This window comes from Bipolaris sorokiniana, assembly GCF_000338995.1.
Source record: "Bipolaris sorokiniana ND90Pr unplaced genomic scaffold COCSAscaffold_1, whole genome shotgun sequence".
Classification (NCBI taxonomy): domain Eukaryota; kingdom Fungi; phylum Ascomycota; class Dothideomycetes; order Pleosporales; family Pleosporaceae; genus Bipolaris; species Bipolaris sorokiniana.
The window spans coordinates 413,284-430,758 of record NW_006911895.1 but is presented as its reverse complement, the minus strand read 5'-3'; the positions used below and the strand labels follow the sequence as shown (position 1 = coordinate 430,758).

At 50.3% G+C, this 17,475-nt stretch overlaps 4 protein-coding genes across 4 annotated transcripts; all 4 read left to right on the top strand.

The window, feature by feature from the left end:
* The first annotated feature begins 794 nt into the window (after positions 1-794).
* Positions 795-3,078, top strand: COCSADRAFT_186095 (uncharacterized protein). The gene is made up of 4 exons (XM_007696338.1): positions 795-1,493; positions 1,648-2,442; positions 2,512-2,726; positions 2,798-3,078. Exons 1-4 carry the CDS (start codon positions 967-969, stop codon positions 2,926-2,928), a joined length of 1,668 nt encoding a protein of 555 aa, XP_007694528.1. The 5' UTR covers positions 795-966; the 3' UTR covers positions 2,929-3,078.
* A 570-nt stretch (positions 3,079-3,648) lies between these two features.
* Positions 3,649-10,216, top strand: COCSADRAFT_206223 (uncharacterized protein). The gene is made up of 3 exons (XM_007696337.1): positions 3,649-3,769; positions 3,911-7,762; positions 7,814-10,216. The coding sequence occupies exons 1-3, from the start codon at positions 3,744-3,746 to the stop codon at positions 9,858-9,860; spliced, it is 5,925 nt and encodes a 1,974-aa protein (XP_007694527.1). The 5' UTR covers positions 3,649-3,743; the 3' UTR covers positions 9,861-10,216.
* A 1,474-nt stretch (positions 10,217-11,690) lies between these two features.
* Positions 11,691-13,966, top strand: COCSADRAFT_186093 (uncharacterized protein). Its single transcript, XM_007696336.1, has one exon. The coding sequence runs from the start codon at positions 11,713-11,715 to the stop codon at positions 13,840-13,842; it is 2,130 nt and encodes a 709-aa protein (XP_007694526.1). The 5' UTR covers positions 11,691-11,712; the 3' UTR covers positions 13,843-13,966.
* Positions 13,967-14,091: 125 nt separating this feature from the next.
* On the top strand, positions 14,092-17,375 carry COCSADRAFT_130460 (uncharacterized protein; the record flags this gene model as incomplete). The annotated part of the gene is made up of 3 exons (XM_007696335.1): positions 14,092-14,466; positions 14,554-14,894; positions 15,449-17,375. The coding sequence occupies exons 1-3, from the start codon at positions 14,296-14,298 to the stop codon at positions 17,373-17,375; spliced, it is 2,439 nt and encodes an 812-aa protein (XP_007694525.1). The 5' UTR covers positions 14,092-14,295.
* Between the last annotated feature and the right edge of the window lie 100 nt (positions 17,376-17,475).

The window sequence follows — 17,475 nt, the reverse complement described above, 5'->3', positions numbered from 1 at the left end:
TCTGCTCGCCTCGTACACTTGACTGGGTCTCACGCGTCCGTACTGTGTAGATCCTGGGTACTTGTTGATTGTGTGCCACGATACGCGTCACTCTGCCGCTCGGGTGCCGGCTTCGTCCCGTCGCAGGGCATTTTACTTCTTCGAGCGATCCCCGCATTCCGCAGAGCCAATGCCCTTGGCTGGGGACCAAATGTGACACACAGACCTCGATTTCTTTTACATCACCAGTACCCTTCCCGGCCATTGATACCATCGGTCCCGTGTGTGGTTGAACCTTTTGCGTTTCCACCAATCCACACCTTGCTTTGTTCTCCCAGACTAACTATACTAACCAGCCCGCGCATTAAAAGCACCATGGTATAAACGACCACGACACATGGTCCCCGACCGAAGGATTGCATGACCCACTTCACAGCTGCTTCGCGTAGTCCATCTTTCAGCTTGCTCACAAGTAGGATTCGCTTAATATCAAGCCGTGGTAAAACTCCCTTGCTCGTATAGTCCAGCTCCTTGTGTACTTGCGCAAGTTGCACGCCATCCCTATTGTCCTGTGCTTGGAACCTGGACTCTCTCACCACACCATAGTAAGCGCGAACGACAGCTGTGCACAGGTCGCCAACCAATACATATAATTTCTTTTATCAGCTCATCCAACGATGATTTGCTGCTTCCTTATCTGCAAGTTGTTTGTTTCTTCCCCTTCCCCTCCCACCTTTCCTGCCATAATAGTGCCGAAGCACCCTATAAGATAAGTTCTTACGTCCTGCAAGCCAACATATAAGCTTTAATGATCCCCCCCCTCCGCCAACCCGCCCTTGGCACCATGCATAAAAGCGTTTGGTACCAGGACTGCCGTGTAGCATTTTGTTTCCATAGGCTTTTTACACGTACTTACCTGTCCCCTCTGAGTAGCTCCTGACCTTTTTCTTCTTCTTTTGTCTATCTAGCTGCTAGGCTACTTGAAAGATGACGCGCAATGCCTCAGAAACCAAACCCCCAGCCCCAACGCAAAAGGAGGTCCTAAGCCATGCCACCACCATCGACCCAGAGAGCCCCCCAAGCCTCCTCTCCATCGACGCCGACGCCCTCAAACTCGCCTCAATGGGCTACACCCAGGACATGCGCCGCAAATACACCGTCTGGTCCGTCCTGGGCGTCGGCTTCTCAATCACAAACTCGTGGTTCGGCATCTCGGCCGCGCTCATCACAGGCATCAACTCTGGCGGGCCTTTGCTTATTATCTACGGGATTTTGCTCATAGCGGTCATCTCGACGGCGGTAGGTGCGAGTTTGAGTGAGTTGGCGAGCGCGATGCCGAATGCCGGGGGTCAGTACTTTTGGGCGGGGGCGCTGGCGCCGAAGAGGTGGAGGAGGGGCGCGAGTTATGTGACGGGGTGGTTGGCGTGGTGGGGGGCTATGTTTACGAGTGCGTCTGTTGCGTTGGCCGTGGGAGGCGCGGTTGTGGGGTGTTGGCAGTTGGGGCATCCTGACTTGTAAGTTCAGATTTTTTTATTTATTTATATATATTCCTTGTTTCCTTTTATCCCCCCCCCCCCTTTCCGTCGTCTTGTTTTTTGATATGTGGAGATGAATGGAAAGTTATGTGGTAAAGATATATATATATTGTGTATGTGTCTATTGTGAAAGAAAGAAAGAGAGAGATAGAGAAAGAAGAAGTGCTGAGTGTGCCCCCCTTCCCCAAAGCACGATCAAAACCTGGCACGTCTTCCTCGCCTACCAACTCTCGAACCTCTTCTGCTTCCTCTTCAACTGCTACGGCAAGATTCTGCCCTCCGTCGGCAGCACCACCCTCTGGACCTCGCTCATCTCCTTCCTCGTCATCCTCATCACCGTCCCCGCCGTAGCACCAACCCACCAACACGCCCGCTTCGTCTTCGCCACCTTCATCAACAACACGGGATGGAGCGAAAACGGCATCGCCTTCATCGTCGGCCTCGTAAATACAAATTGGGCTTTTGCCTGTCTGGACTGCGCCACGCACCTCGCTGAGGAAATTCATTGCCCCGAGAAAATGGTACCGATTGCCATCATGGGGACTGTAGCTATCGGTTTCGTAACAAGCTGGTTCTTCTCCGTCGCTATTTTCTTCTCTATTGTCGGGGATTTTGCTGATATCAGTGCGTCCGCCACTGGCGTACCTATCCTCGAGATTTTCTTTCGCGCGCTAAATAATAATACGGCTGGCGCTATTGTACTGGAGAGCCTGATTATCGTGACGGGCTTGGGTTGTCTTGTTGCGAGTCACACGTGGCAGAGTCGGCTTTGCTGGAGCTTTGCGCGCGATCGCGGTGTACCGGGGCATCGGTGGTTGGCGCAAGTGGATACCGGGTTGGATGTTCCACTGTATGCACATGCGGCGAGTTGTGGAGTTGTGGCTGTGATGGGGTGTTTGTATTTGGCGTCTTTGACGGCGTTTAATTCGTAAGTTGTTCTCTTTCCCCCTTCTTCTTATATACATTTATATGACCGAACTGACGGGATGTATTCTAGAATGATCGCAGCGTGTATTGTTCTTCTGTACCTCAGCTACGCAATCCCCGTCTCATGTCTTCTGCTTCGAGGCCGCAACAATATCGAGCATGGCCCGTTTTGGCTGGGCCCCTGGGGTGCGGTTGCGAACGTTGTGTTGCTTGTCTGGACGCTGTTTACGCTTGTCATGTATTCGTTTCCCTATGCGAAGCCTGTTGAGCCGGGTAATATGAATTGTAAGTTCACCCTCCCCCCAGTTGTCTTGCTTGGGTAAGCAATGGAATGGATTATGCTGATTTGAGATTAGACGTCTCTGTGGTATATGTTATTGTTGCTTGCTTTGCGGGTGTTTATTGGTTGGTTAGCGCACGTAAGGACTTTAGTACTGTGGAGGAGCGCAAGGTGGAGGTGCTTCAAGGGAGAGGTGTGGACAGTTAGATGGGATGGTAGTTGGGGAGTGGAAAGCTTTTAGCTGGTGTTGGGTTAGTACAGTACGGACATTTTGATGACCGAAACGTTTGTCTTGAATTCATAGGAGAAGCTCGGGTTTATTATAGTCCAATATCAAATGAGTTCAGAGAAAACCGGAACGTAAAAATATTCCGTGGAGAAGTGCGGTACATATTGTAGATTTGGTAGTATCTGTGTTATGAGCTCATCTCTAACGTCTTAAATTACCTAATTAGGATATCCCTGTGTTATCATGTGCAACTGCAAATTTACTGGGTGATAAAGTCAACTGTGCAATGCCTTGATAAAAGAGTTGCTATGGAGATAGAACAGGAAGCGTAATAGGCTTGGCAGGCTCAGGAACGCGGACGCGGGGCGCTAGCAGAGGCCGCGTCGCGCGTTTGCATAGGGCCTTGTTCGAATGCACTGACATCCCATCATATGTGCCTTTTCTTTCTTTCTGTCGCAACCGACGCCCCCGACTCCTACCATCTTCCCACTGAACCCGCTCTCTCACCGACGCTCCTTTGACAACACATTCCCAAGTTCCGTATTTGCAATCCACAGCTGCCCTCGCACCTTTGACCCAGAATCGGTGCCGCGCACCGGGTAATTGATAGCGGGCGTGTGTACCTCGGTTCCTGGCACGATTGATAGGTCATCGCCTTGTAGATAGACACAGGTGCGCATACGAAAAAGCGAACAGGAGTCTTGGGGGCGCTCAATGCTGGGTTGTGGCTTGGCATCTCAAAGGGACTTGTGAAAGGGCATTCCGTCCCAAGTGAGCGTCTTGGTGAGAGAGTATGGCGGAAATACTCGAGAAGATAAAGTAAGTAGTGAGACGCGCAGAGCCACACATCTCGTGCCTTTACCTATCGCAGTCTATTTATTCACCAGCCTGCGCCATGTGTTCCTTCCTCAATCATCTCTATGCACCTTGACTAGCCATGGCTGACTTGGCTCCTTGCAGCGAGCTTCGAGAGCTGCCCGAAGACCAGCATCTCTTCTGTCCCCGCATCGGCGACGATGGGTCTGTTTACTACGATGAAGACATCGCCGCCTACCCACCGGAAACCGACCCCGCCGAACTCGAAGATCGCAGGATAAAGATCCAGGCAGCCGAGGAGCGGAAATGGACGGCACTCAAGGCGACAGAGATATTGGCATTTGATGGAGAGGAAGCAGCACCACACAAGGAATGGCTAATTAGCCGGCTCAACCACCTGATGCAGAGCTGCGATGTCTGTGTGAGGGTCTTCCATCAGTCCAGAGCCGAGTGGCGGACACGTCTACTCGACTCGTATGACGAGGAGAACATCGGCCCATTTCTAGAGGTGGTGGATGCTCAATGCTTGCAACGAATACACAAGGGCCTGGATGAGGCGGCCGAGATCCTTTGTAAAGCCGAACCGAAAACACGCTCAGTACGACTGCTGCCGAACGAATGCACTTATGGCTTCTTCGAAGCCTTGAGCTGCGATGCACTAATACGGAACGAGGAGCTCCTCCAGAAACACTTTGACGCTCCCTTCGACATGGTTCAAACGAAGAAACGATTAAAGATTCAGACATACCTTCCAGCCATGACGCGCTTCTTGTTCAGCAGGGTCGAGCGGCGCCAAAAATGGGCGACGGAGTCGTGGTCTACTTTCAAGCGCAATATGTTGAAGTCTGAGTGGGATTGGGCTGTGCGGGACTACGTCACAAGTGCCATGATGAAGATTCAGATGTACAACCTCGACATCTCCATGGTACCTCTTTTTTGGAGTGGCGCGCGGCTCATCGTTGCAAAGATGGACAGAGATCTCATTACCGAATCCTTGCGAGGGCTCGACGGAGATTTCTACCGGCTGATGCTCGATCACCTTTCACTGAAATCAGAGGGCTTCTTGGACTTGATTGCGACAATGAAGCAACTGCTCGAAAAGTCTCCAGTCGACTACTGGGACGGCATGAATGCGGTTACCCCATCTATTGCAACGGTAGTCGAACAAGTGTTCAACAGTCCCGTTTTCAACCAAATACTCTTAGCAGCGGCGGAAGATAAAGAGCAGAATATGAATAACCTCCATTCTGCCTTTGGCTGGATACCGCCTTTTCTTGACTCGATCAAGCTGGCAAATCTTGGACCAGCAGTTCGGCCTTTTGCTCAAGCGCTCCTTGGCCGCTTTCAATCAGACAAATACCCGCAAAAGTCTCGGGAATACTGCTACAGGGAAGGTCTTAAAGTACTGGACTATGCATTCCGCAAAATGGGAGAAGGCAAGACTATTGATAGATTTGTTGGCCAGCCCACCGTCAACAGCATGCTTGACGTGCTATCTACCTACATACAGGCACTTGTCGTGAACTTGAAGCGTTTCAAGGCAAGTAAAGAGGATCAAGGGGACTTTCAATTAGCACTCTCGGTCATTGAGCATGCTTTCAAGCTCGAGGCACAGTCTTTGATCATCGAGAGGCAATTGATCTCTGCGAAGCAGCCATCGCCCACTGAGACACCACCGTCCAGTCCCATCTGGAAGACTGTCTTGAAGGCGATTGGCCCCGACAGCTTAGAACTTGCAACGCATATGCTCATTGCCGGGAGGGGCCTGATCGGCCTTGAACCACTGCAGATGAAGTCAGGTGTGGACAAAGTGCCCCCGACGGTGCGCCATTTCAACGATCGCTTTAGGTTGTTATCTCAATCTATTACCGATGTCGTGGAGAAGATGTCTGAATTTGAGCCCAGCTTGCTGCAAGCGCTGTTTGGCCAACAACCCGCAGCCAGCGCAATTGTCTCGTTGATGTTCTCATCCACGGAGGATACCCGCAACTCCGCTATTGAGCTTTTGAAGGTCATCAGTGGAGAAGAAGAGCGCCGCGGGGCACTGCAACACATACTAAAGGCCCATTACAGACATGTCGTGCGAGGTATCTCAGATTCAGTGCGGCAGGTCAGGTTGAAGAAGGCATTTTCTCCTGTGCCTAGTATGATCAGGTCTTGCAACGACATCATCGACATCATTTGCAATACTCAGGACGGTATCTTGCGTGGCCGAGAATACGAATCCGGAGACGCCGCGGCGACGATGAACCTGTGGGAGAACCTTTGGGACTCGCTCACTATGATCTTTGCAACGACCGAAGCCTGGAGTAATTTGGGCTTCTATGACAAGGCCATGATGATGGATTTTTGCAGAGACACTATGCAATTTGCTGATGTCCTGTTTGACCAGTGCAGCATTTTCGTGACTGCCTTAAAACCTCCTTCCACAGATGATGAAGAGACCACGTCAAAAACTCAGTTGCTGAAAGAGCTTCTAGCACGACCTGCGAATGCTATGGAAGGTCTGGCAAGATGGTTGCGTCTCCGCGATGAGTTCTTGTCGAGTAAATCCGTTACCTTGATCAGCAAGCTACTTGTCAGGTTACACCGGGTATCCATTGAGATTGATGCTGAAACGCTCTCGTACATGGAGCGCGTGCTTTCAGGAGATGTGCGCGCGAAGCTCAGCGATACGCAGCAGGCTGAGCTGCAACAGGCTTTGGAGGAGCATCTCGGACGCCCGCTTGTCAAAGAAGAAGAGCCTGTTAAGCCCAAGCAAGTTTCCATCAGCAAATGGATGGCTCCTGGTGCTACTTCATCGTCACCAGCTGATGCCAAAGCCAAGTTGCTTGCTAGTATGACTTCTGGATCTAGCAAGTTCCAAGAGCGACGAGAGCAGATGAGGGCTGCAGAAAAAGCCGCGCAGAAGGCAGCTGAAGACAAGAAGAATGCTACGCAAGCCGAGTTCAAACGCAAGCGGCAATTAGACAAGGAGAAACGCGAGAGGGAGAAGGCCGCTGCGGTTGCCAAGGCCAAAGCAGCTAGGGGCATCACTGCTGAAGCTGGTTCTGGACTGGAAGGTTTGGGAGTCTTGGGCAAAGATCAGGCTGCAAAGGGCGAAGGCTTGATGCATTCATCTGACGAGTCGTCAGATGAAGAGGGAGACATTGACGAAGACCTCTTTGGCATTAAGAAAGAAAGGGTCAAGGCCGGACCCAGAACAAACATTGTCAACGAAGTCAAAATTCAAATGCCGACGAAGAAGAAGAGGGCTCAAAGATCTGCCAAGGACATGCGCGCTCGTTTGGCACCTGATCTTAGTAGCTTACATCGTACTATCCTCAGCTGGAACTACTTTCACGAAGGCGACTTTCCGCCAAAGTCAAGACCAGAGCTGTATTCCAAGGTCCTTAACACCTTCCGCACACCCAACGACTACCAAAATACTTTCGAGCCGCTTCTAACCCTTGAAGCGTGGCAAGGCTTTGTCAAAGCTCGCGAGGAGAACCAAGCCAGGCCGTACGAGATACGCATCACATCGCGAGCTGCCGTCGACATGTTCCAGGAGATTGGTAGCACTATGACACATGTCGAGAACAGGGAAGTGTTCATCTCTGAAGGTGACATTATTCTCTTTTCGCAGTCCAAGAATCCCTCGGCTGAGGAGCCGACTTGCCTTGCCAGAGTATTCCGCGTGAAGCGAAAGCAACAGCATATTGAAGTCTCATACCGCGTTGTACCAGGCAACCCGCTCAACTCGGCGCTGCAGCCAAACAACACTCTGCTCGGTACCAAGCTGCAGTCCATCACTCCTCTGGAACGTGAATATGGTGCGCTCAAGGGTCTTCAGTACTACGATCTATGCGATGAGATCATTCGGGCGAAACCATCTCCTCTTCTCACCTACAAGGATAGCCAGATCCAGCCGCTCATCTCTAACTACAATGTCAACACTGCACAAGCGAAAGCCATCAAGTCAGCTATTGATAATGATGCATTCACTTTGATCCAAGGGTAAGTCATCACATATATGTTTACTACTACAAATGCTAATTGTTATCGCAGTCCCCCTGGTTCTGGAAAGACCAAGACCATTACTGCCATTGTAGGAGCTATCCTCAGTGACAGCCTTCGCAATCGTGGCACCACTATTTCTGTTCCCGGTCAGCAGCGATCAGAGGCTGCGTCAAAGAAGTTACTGGTCTGTGCGCCCAGTAACGCAGCCGTTGATGAGTTGGTGATGCGTTTCAAGGACGGGATCAAGACGCTGAATGGCGAGTCGCGCAAAGTCAACATTGTGCGTTTGGGACGAGGTGATGCTATCAAGGCCAGTGTGCAGGATGTGACACTTGAGGAGCTTGTCAACCAGCGATTAGGTGTCGATCCATCGGACAGCAAGGATAAAGAGGCAACGCAAAAGCTTTTCCAGGACCACAAGAAGATCTCAGACCAGCTCAAGCAAGCTTACCAGCAGCGAGACTCTGGCGAGGTCAAGGGTGACGCTGCCGCCAAGCTTGAAGAAGACATCAATGCTCTACGCAGGCAAAAAACGGCTCTCGGAACAAAGATTGACAACGTAAAAGACGATGAGAAGCTTGCCAGCCGTAATGCCGATCTCAACCGACGAAGGGCTCAGGAAGCAGTTTTGAACGAGGCACACGTCATTTGTGCAACGCTGAGCGGATCCGGTCACGAAATGTTCCAGGGTTTGAGCATTGAGTTTGAAACCGTTATTGTTGACGAAGCCGCCCAGTGTGTTGAGATGAGCGCACTCATTCCCCTCAAGTACGGATGTGCCAAGTGTATCTTGGTCGGAGATCCGAAGCAATTGCCTCCAACAGTCTTTTCTAAAGAAGCGGCGCGCTTCCAGTACGAACAGAGTTTGTTCGTCCGCATGCAGAAGAATCATCCAAATGATGTGCATTTGTTAGACACACAGTACCGTATGCATCCGGAAATCAGTTTATTCCCCAGTCAGACATTTTACGATAGCAGACTGTTAGATGGTGGCGACATGGCTGGGCTTCGCAAGCAGCCGTGGCATCAAAGCATGGTCCTTGGACCATATCGCTTTTTCGATGTCAAAGGTCAGCAGGCGGCTGCGCCAAAGGGTCATTCGCTTATCAACGTTGCTGAGATCAAAGTTGCAATGCAACTGTATAAGCGACTGACCTCTGACTACCCCGACTACGACTTCAAGGGCAAAGTCGGCATCATTACGCCTTACAAGAGTCAGTTGCGTGAGCTGAAGCAGAGTTTCATGCAGGTGTATGGCCAGAGCATTATCGAAGACATTGATTTCAACACCACGGACGCTTTCCAGGGCCGTGAAAGCGAAGTCATCATTTTCTCCTGCGTGCGAGCCTCTCCAGCAGGTGGCATTGGTTTCCTTCAGGATATCCGTCGTATGAACGTCGGTCTTACGCGTGCTAAATCATCTCTCTGGGTTCTCGGTAACTCTGAATCGCTTCAGCGAGGACAGTATTGGAACAAGCTGATTGTGAATGCCAAAGAGAGGAACCGGTTTACTGATGGTGACGTTCCAAAGATGCTGAACCAGCATTCGAGCAAGTTCCCTGCACCAAAGGAAGGATACGTGCAGCCCAACCGGCCTACACCCGAAGTCAAACCAGAAGTCAAGTCTGAGCCCATGAGCAGATCGGGAAGCAACCAGTCTGGCAGCACCTCATCCAGCTCAGACGCAAAGCACATCAAGCAAGAAATTAAGCAGGAAATCAAACAAGAAATCAAAGCCGAGCACAAGCTCGTCCAACACACCAAGCGCAAACTGGACCAAGAACCCAACGGCGTAGACAGCCTTAAACTAGAAAGCAGCGATGTCGAAATGGACGATATCGCCTCCGACGCCGCCTCGACCCCTATGAACGGCGGCAGCGGCCGCTCAACCCCAGCTCTCGCCGACCCATCCCGCCAAAACCCCACAACAACAAGTACAGACGCGACCAACGGCAGCGGCGCCACAAACGGTAGTACCGTCCCACTTCCAACCGACGTCATAGGAGGCATGTCCATGGCTAAACCCAAAATACGGCGTCGTCCCCGCGAACCCGCAAATCCTTTTATCAAGAATAAGAAACCAAGGACTGGGTAAAAGATACCTATGCTTCAGCAAAGCGTGGAAGCGGTTAGATGGCGCATAGGTCTAGCGGTGCTGCAAGAAAGCGTAGCTGGGGGTGGAGATTTTTTTCTTTTGTGATTTGCCAAAATCCATGTGTACGAAATAGCGAGTGTATTAGCATTAAAACTGGCGCTTTTGAGGAGCGGGGACAACATTTATCGAGTGTGGGGTCCGCATGGGTTTTTTTATCTAGGTACTAGCTACATTTGATACGTACTGCATATGTTTATTTTACTTTTTTTTTGACAGAGACGACATGGGTCAACTTCCCCCCCCCTCTTCCATTTATTTTTTTGGGATTTCAAACTTTGCCATCCCAGTTTGCTACGCAAGTCGATCGTCTGGCACGGCTACGATGGTATCTGCGCGCTGATCGGGGAATGTGAGGTCCTGATGGTGGTGCGTGGGTTATATGTCTTCTGTCTTGCTTTTTTGAAGTGGGAGGAATACTGGGTAAGGTAGTTGAATTGAAGATTCTTCCCGCCCGGTAGCATCTTCGTGTGGGGAGGATGCTATAAGTCTAGTTTTCCTCTTTGGGCAGCTACTATCGTTAACGATACCCGGGATGCTGGGCTGGGGCTGAGAAGGGGGGGGGGTGGTGGTGGTGGTGGTGAACCTTTTTTGTTGTGAATTGCATCGCCGATTTTTTTGGTCCCTTGTCTTACTGGATACTTTGCCTGGTTCATGCGTTGTTCAGCACACACGTCACCCGCCATCTTCACCATCGACAATAAACATCGTGCAGTATGTATCTATCCATGCCTCTCCATCTCCGTCACGCGACTCCCCCCCCCTACCTACATATTCCCATTCGAACAACTTTCTTTCTTCTGCCACCCCGGCATTACCCACTTCAATCCTTTTTTTCGCGCATCTGACAAGCATCAGATACCGGGGCTAACGTTTATTCCTTGCCCTTGCTGCCGGAACAAGCAAAAAAGACATACGTCGTTAGTTACCAAGGATGGGGACCGGGTACGAGCAAACTATGGCTTACGATTTTCTGTTGCGCTTTCCGATTTCGTGGATAGAACGTGTACCGTGGATTCGTGGGACTCTGTGCGCGATGGGGGATCAGTGCATCGGAGGGGAGGCTAGGGTGATGCGTTGGTGGTCTTGAGGGATCGGAGATGTGGGGTTTATTTTCTTGTTTGTCGGGTGAGAGAGGGGATTGTTGCGGTGAGAGATTGAAGTTTGCATAGGATTCATTATAATGATGATGGATAGTTTGAATTTGGATAGGTAGCGGTAGTTGATTTTCCTTTTTCCTTTTTTTCGGCTTCGTGCTCTGTGTCGCCTTTTTTTCTTTTTTAGCTTCATTTCCTCATTTCCACTGTTTCAGTTTCAGACGTGGAAAAAAGATATATCTGTGTCTATCCGACAGCTGCGTTGTTTAAACTCTGTTTGCTTGTCCGTTTTGCCTTTGATACACTGCTGTGCGACGATTGAGCTCCCTGCCTTTTTTGTACGATTACGAACTTGAGAAGTGGTTTGTTTACACGCGTATACGGAAAGAGTGCATTGCATGGGTTATTTCGCGTTTGGTTTAGAAACCGCGGATTACTTGCAGGAAGTACAGGTCCAAAGGAGGTGTCGGTTGCCAGAGAGTGAGATTCTGTGAAACAATCGCACGCCACCGATACTACTTGTTCAGTCAGATCCTGAGACACAAAAACACTGCGTCTGTTGGGCTACCAGATTCTCACCAGTCTCACTTACCGAGCAAGCATTTCCCTGCGTCTGTTCTGATACCAGTACGAGACGGAGTCGAGCAGTCATCGCCGTTCACTTCGGAGTTTTCCGGCCAAAACAACTGCCTCCGCCAATGTCTTCCGTATCTACAGAGAGAATCCTGAATTCGTTCCCCATGTTCGGTAACACAGGGTGGAGTGCTCTTCAATACGCCGGGACATTCTACGACATCCGTAACCGCACAAGTACGACGTCAGACTCGTTCGAGAGCACATCAACATTCTCGATGTACGACGAAAATACCCCACCGACCACTGCAGACACGCAACCGGCTGCTTTCGACCTCTCACCGCCAATAGTTTCCAAATATGATGTTAAGACCCAGAAGAGGGGGAAAGGGACTTTTCTCAACCACACTCCAAGGAGTTACGAAATGAAAACGCCCAGGACAATGGATGCATATGGATCGCTAGGGCATTCCCGTGAAAAATACTCCTGTCATAGGATGTTTGGTTGCGCCGTGTCGGTTAATGAGAGTACTATATTTGCAAGTTCATGCGGGTACAGTTCTTCAGCAGAGTCGTGCCAGGGAGACTACAAGATTTCTATTCTTCCTGCGACTCCGGTGGAGCTTGATTCGAAAGAGATAGCGTCTCCGTCGTCAAGAGAGGGTCATCTATTATCAGTAAAGCCGATTCAACGTTCGAGTTCTCTTCCCGTGGCTAGAGCTCTAAAGTACGAGCCATGCGTAGCCTTGCCTTCTGGGTATACACGATATGAAGTCGGTGGTTGGAGTACGAAGCCGCAAACCAACCATTCTCCGGATAGAAAGTACTCAGGTCGCAGAGTATCGTTCAAAGTTACTGCGCCGGATTCGAGGAGTACTTCACGACATGCATCACTGGAGTCTCTGAGCACCAAAAACAGACGGAAGGCTAGCCGTGAAGTCCTTGGTGAAGTGCCACAGAGAGAGACTAAACATGTTGGGAATGTGGCTGTTTTTGGGGTGACGCAGGAGTATTTGGATAGCCAGGTGGGCGAACCGTTTTCAACCTCGGAGACATTCCATGCATACTCGTCTGATTCGCGAGAGATGCTTGTTCCTGAATTGCCTAAGCGATCAATTTCTGCACCGGTCAAGAAACAATACGCGAGATATGCTGCTGAAGAGTCGGATATGCGCGAGGCATTACCAGCACTGCTCTGTCGAGGTCCAAAGAGCGTCACACCTTCAGGCTTCCCGTTCCATATTGCTTCTTCTTTGCCAGTAGTTGGTGAAAACGGCAGTCTAGACCAAGGACAAGATGCGCTATCTAGGAACGTGCACATTTGGAATGATGTAAATAAAGCACGGGGCCCGAAGTACCTTGATGTAGGAAAATCAGGCCAGAAAGACCATCCTCCTGTAGGCCGACTGGCGCCACCGATCCTTAGCCATGAGGCACTCACCGCGAATGCCAATCTTGGCTTGAACGATCTCAGCTATTACCTCAAACATACCGGGCCATCGCCTACGGAGTCTAAGCACCCTAAACTCCGCCAACGAAAAAGGAGTATGAAATTCTTTAGAGCGAAGGAGCGGAAAAAACAGGCGCCAGCACATCGAGGTCCTTCTCCTCAGAGACTAGCCGAACAGACACCTATTAACCCCGCTTGGGTGCGCGAGATGAAAACGTCGGGGGGCGTGAGGCATCTGCGGATAGTGATACCAATGACGGAAAATGAATGCGATATGACAGTCGAACCCGTTCCAGCGCTACCAATCCAGGGTCAACAGCACACACGCCATGTCTCGTCCAACGGCTTCGAGGAAGATACGCTGTGTCCGCCTGAGAACTCTGCTGTACACCATATCCTGTATGGATCATCCGAAGCAGCAATGCGCTCCTTCTCTGAGCCGCACATGACTTATCAAGAACAAGCGCGACCCCGTAAACTGCGAGATTCACAGCACGAAAAACATAGACTAGCGCCTGATAGCTATTACAGCGGGAATATCAAAGGGAAATACCGTGGCAGTTTTGCTGAAGTGCCCGCATATACTACGGATGCGTTTCACGATGCTATAATGCATGCGTATGACGATGAGGGATTCGAGGAGGAGGATTCAATGCGTAGAACGGAAAGACTGGAGGAACGGGTTATGCTGCTACAGAGACAGAACATGCGGCTTATGGAGGCGCTGGCGAGGATTGTGGGAGTGGTGCTGGAACATGATGACTTGGATTGCGAGATGATGATGAGGGCGTCGTTGCGGGCATAGATGCCCCGCGAGTTATGATATGGCTAGAAGTGAAGTCGGGGATGCGAGAATGTAGGAACAATCTAACGCGATATCTTGAATACGGATCATGTTTCGTATCATGAAGGCAAAGACTCGTATCGGGGTTGAATTCCTCTAAATATAGAATTTCTTTTGTGGCTGGTTTTAGTGTTGTGTCCGAGGATAGAAATGATCCGTCGTCATTCGTCTTGTTCAGGGCAATGCCAAGCCTCACCGCCAATCCTATCGATAAGCCAACCACGTCCGTCATTTCCTCGCCCTGCTCTCCCATCTTCGCTACGGAAAAGACCCTGTACTCATCTGAGCTTGTAGAATCTTATTAACACTTCAATCGCGATTTGCTATACATAAATCTTTGCAATCCCTGAGGCAACGCATAGAAACAATCCTCGAAATCACCACCAATTCACACCGACATATACAACCACCACAATGTCTGCAGCAGGAGAAGGCCCGCTCTTTAGCACCGATCTGATATCCCCCGAAGTGCTCAAGGCACTACCAGAAGGCTACAACTGCCGACCCCTCGAGCGAAAGGACTACGCAAATGGGTTCCTAGATGTACTACGTGTACTCACTACTGTTGGCGACATAACTGAAGAAGTAAGTACCACTCATATTTTACATCACGCAGAAAAGAAAGGAAATGAGATTCCCCATTCTACTGAACATGACTAACATATAATCCAGCAATGGAACAAGCGCTATGACTGGATGTCTGCCCGCAACGACGAATACTTCCTCCTCTGCATCACCGACTCGTCCAACGCCATTGTCGGTACCGGCGCCCTTATTGTCGAGCGCAAATTTATCCACCAACTCGGTCTCGTCGGGCACATTGAGGACATTGCGGTTGCAAAGGACCAGCAGGGCAAGAAGCTCGGACTGAGAATCATCCAGGCGCTGGATTTCGTCGCAGAGAAGGTTGGGTGCTACAAGACTATTCTAGATTGCTCAGAGGCGAATGAGGGGTTCTATGTAAAGTGTGGGTTCAAGAGGGCCGGGCTCGAGATGGCGCATTACTATGGCAGGTGAAAAGTTTAAAAAAGCAACGCGTGATGGGACTTTGATAGGGCGCATCTTGGTGTCTGCGTCCATTTGACGAGTATAGGTTAGCATTAGACGGTATGCTGTGCATGGGCATGTATAGAGAGACATGATAGATTATGTTCGGTTCTGTCAAGCTTTCTGCGGTTTTTCTTTGCAGAAATGCAAGTCAAGAGGACAAAATACATGGGGCATACAGCATCGTTGAGATTTCTAGGAGCACCACTCGAGACAACGACTAGGACAAAGGTTGCTAAAATATGTTTGTTAGAAACATCTTACAATGCTGACTTTGGAGTTGTGTTATGTTGGACATGGTTTGGCTGCATCCATGCCAGAAAAACAGTGGAGGGGCTAATGTCCAATTTGATCGCTTCGACGCTTACTCACAAACACCATCTTTACAACAACAATCTTGCGCAACAATGGTTTGATTCACTCCCATGTTTGTATTAGCAAACTTTCTCTCTTTAAACAGATAGTTCGAAAACAATATCTTGACAGTTTATCCACAAGTCATATACGTTATAGGCAGAAGAAAAAACGTCACTGCAAACCAGAAAGAGATAGTACCGCAAGGAGTCATGGCGCAGGAAAAGTCCAAAGTCCCAGATCACAAGAGCGCAACGCAAGAGAACCAAGGACAAGAGACCCCGCCAATAACCCAATCAACAGCGACAGTGCCATGTGCATCTCCACCAGAGATCCCAGGCGACAAATTCACACCCTACAACACCACCTCGTGGCCCAAGATCCCCTCTGGACTCACTCCCGATCTCTGGACCCCCATACAATGCGCACCCGCCAACTTCGCACCCGACCACTTCCTATCCGTGTGCCATAATCTACTCGAAAACCCCAACCTCACCGCCTCGCATCTTTCGCGTGCAGAGCTCTCGTACACCAGCTTTACAGACGCAACATTCGACCCGCAAGCCAAAACGCCCGAGGATCTCGCTAGTATCATCAAGCACCTGCGCCCAGAATGCCGACCACGGTTGGTTCAAGGCGGACTGCCAGGATACACGCTTGACTACACAGTTGTGCGGAAACTGGTGCCACGGAATCCCAAGTTAGACGATGCACTTATGCAGACTTGTCATTTGTTTGTTTCAGAGGAGGAAATCACTGTTGCTGCTGCTGATGAAGAAAGAGAAGAGACATTCAAGGCAGAAAGATACGTGGTCATCTACATCCCGCACGTAGACGACACCGAAAGTGGTGCCGAAGCGATTCCATACTACCACCCCAAAGTCCGCGCTTTAGCAATCCTGTATACGTATTTTCCTACTGGGCTTGATACAGTATCTGGCCTGGATTCGCCGGGCTTGCTATCCGTCTACTACAATCTTTTCTCCCAGGTGCCACTGGACAATCGGCTCGAACGCACAGCACTCAAACTCGCAGAGATAATACACAAGCATGCACGCGGGCGACAGGCAGGCTACAAGAAACGCGTGCATCATGATCTGATAATCGGCCAAAAAAGGTTCCAGGATACGTATGCATATCTCAAGGGCAAATACGCAAAAGATCTCATCACCGCATGGATCGAGCAAACACCACCCGAGAAACACGTCTTTGAAGACCTAGGCATCGCCGCCTTTCTCGAAGAACTCTGGGTAGACATGTACGGCGGCGAAGCCAACCCCCAAGCACTCGACGGCGACGAATCCAAATCCCAAAGAAAAAAAATTGCACAATCAAACTTCCCCGGCTTCGTAGACATCGGCTGCGGCAACGGCCTCCTTGTCTCCATTTTAACCACCCAAGGCTGGTCCGGCTGGGGTTTCGATGCGCGCCGCAGAAAATCCTGGGATACATTCCCTACATCGCACGCTGAGAAACTAAAGGAGATGTTACTCGTACCAGCTATCATTCAGCCCTCCCCTTCTCTTTCACCCATCACCCCCGAAACCCCTTCGTCTACAACAACGACACCCCATCACAGCGGCATATTCCCTCCACAATCTTTCATAATCAGCAACCACGCCGACGAACTCACACCCTGGACCCCCCTCCTCGCATATTTGAACTCCTCGCCTTTCATCGCTATACCATGCTGCAGCCATGATCTAGGCGGCACGCGGTTCCGTGCGCCGGTGCATGCTAAACACCTTGTTGCAGATCCGGCGACTGAGAAGGCGAGGAAGAAGAATAAACAGCCGTCAGCATATGCAAGTTTGTGCTCGTGGGTATGCCATCTGGCGGAGAAGACGGGGTTCGAGGTTGAGAAGGAGTATTTGAGGATTCCTAGTACGAGGAATGTGGCAGTGGTAGGGAGGAAGCAGGTAGCAGACAAGGAGGGGCATGTGCAAGGCGAAGATTTAGGGATTAAGGAAAGACTAAGGTTCTTGAGGGAATTGGTTGAAAAGGAGATGGGTAGCTTGAGTGTGGAGCAGGTAGAGAATATGTGGATGAAGAGTGGGGATGGGCTGCTGAAGCCAGGAAAAGGCGGACATTGAAGAGACCGATTGCAAGGACTCTTCCCCAAAGTGATCATGAAATAACTTGTAATAAAAAAAACAATTGAAGAATCACCGAAGCGTATGGGGTATCATTGAG

What these genes read in the sequence shown, in the direction of transcription:
- COCSADRAFT_186093 (XM_007696336.1), top strand. Translation starts at nt 11,713, where the DNA reads ATGTCTTCCGTATCTACAGAGAGAATCCTGAATTCGTTCCCCATGTTC.
- COCSADRAFT_206223 (XM_007696337.1), top strand. Translation starts at nt 3,744, where the DNA reads ATGGCGGAAATACTCGAGAAGATAAA. An exon ending in GAAATACTCGAGAAGATAAA is followed by an intron (nt 3,770 to 3,910) that starts GTAAGTAGTGAG and finishes GGCTCCTTGCAG; the next exon opens with CGAGCTTCGAGAGCTGCCCG. An exon ending in GCATTCACTTTGATCCAAGG is followed by an intron (nt 7,763 to 7,813) that starts GTAAGTCATCAC and finishes TTGTTATCGCAG; the next exon opens with TCCCCCTGGTTCTGGAAAGA.
- COCSADRAFT_186095 (XM_007696338.1), top strand. Translation starts at nt 967, where the DNA reads ATGACGCGCAATGCCTCAGAAACCAAACCCCCAGCCCCAACGCAAAAG. An exon ending in TCTTTGACGGCGTTTAATTC is followed by an intron (nt 2,443 to 2,511) that starts GTAAGTTGTTCT and finishes GATGTATTCTAG; the next exon opens with AATGATCGCAGCGTGTATTG. An exon ending in TGAGCCGGGTAATATGAATT is followed by an intron (nt 2,727 to 2,797) that starts GTAAGTTCACCC and finishes ATTTGAGATTAG; the next exon opens with ACGTCTCTGTGGTATATGTT.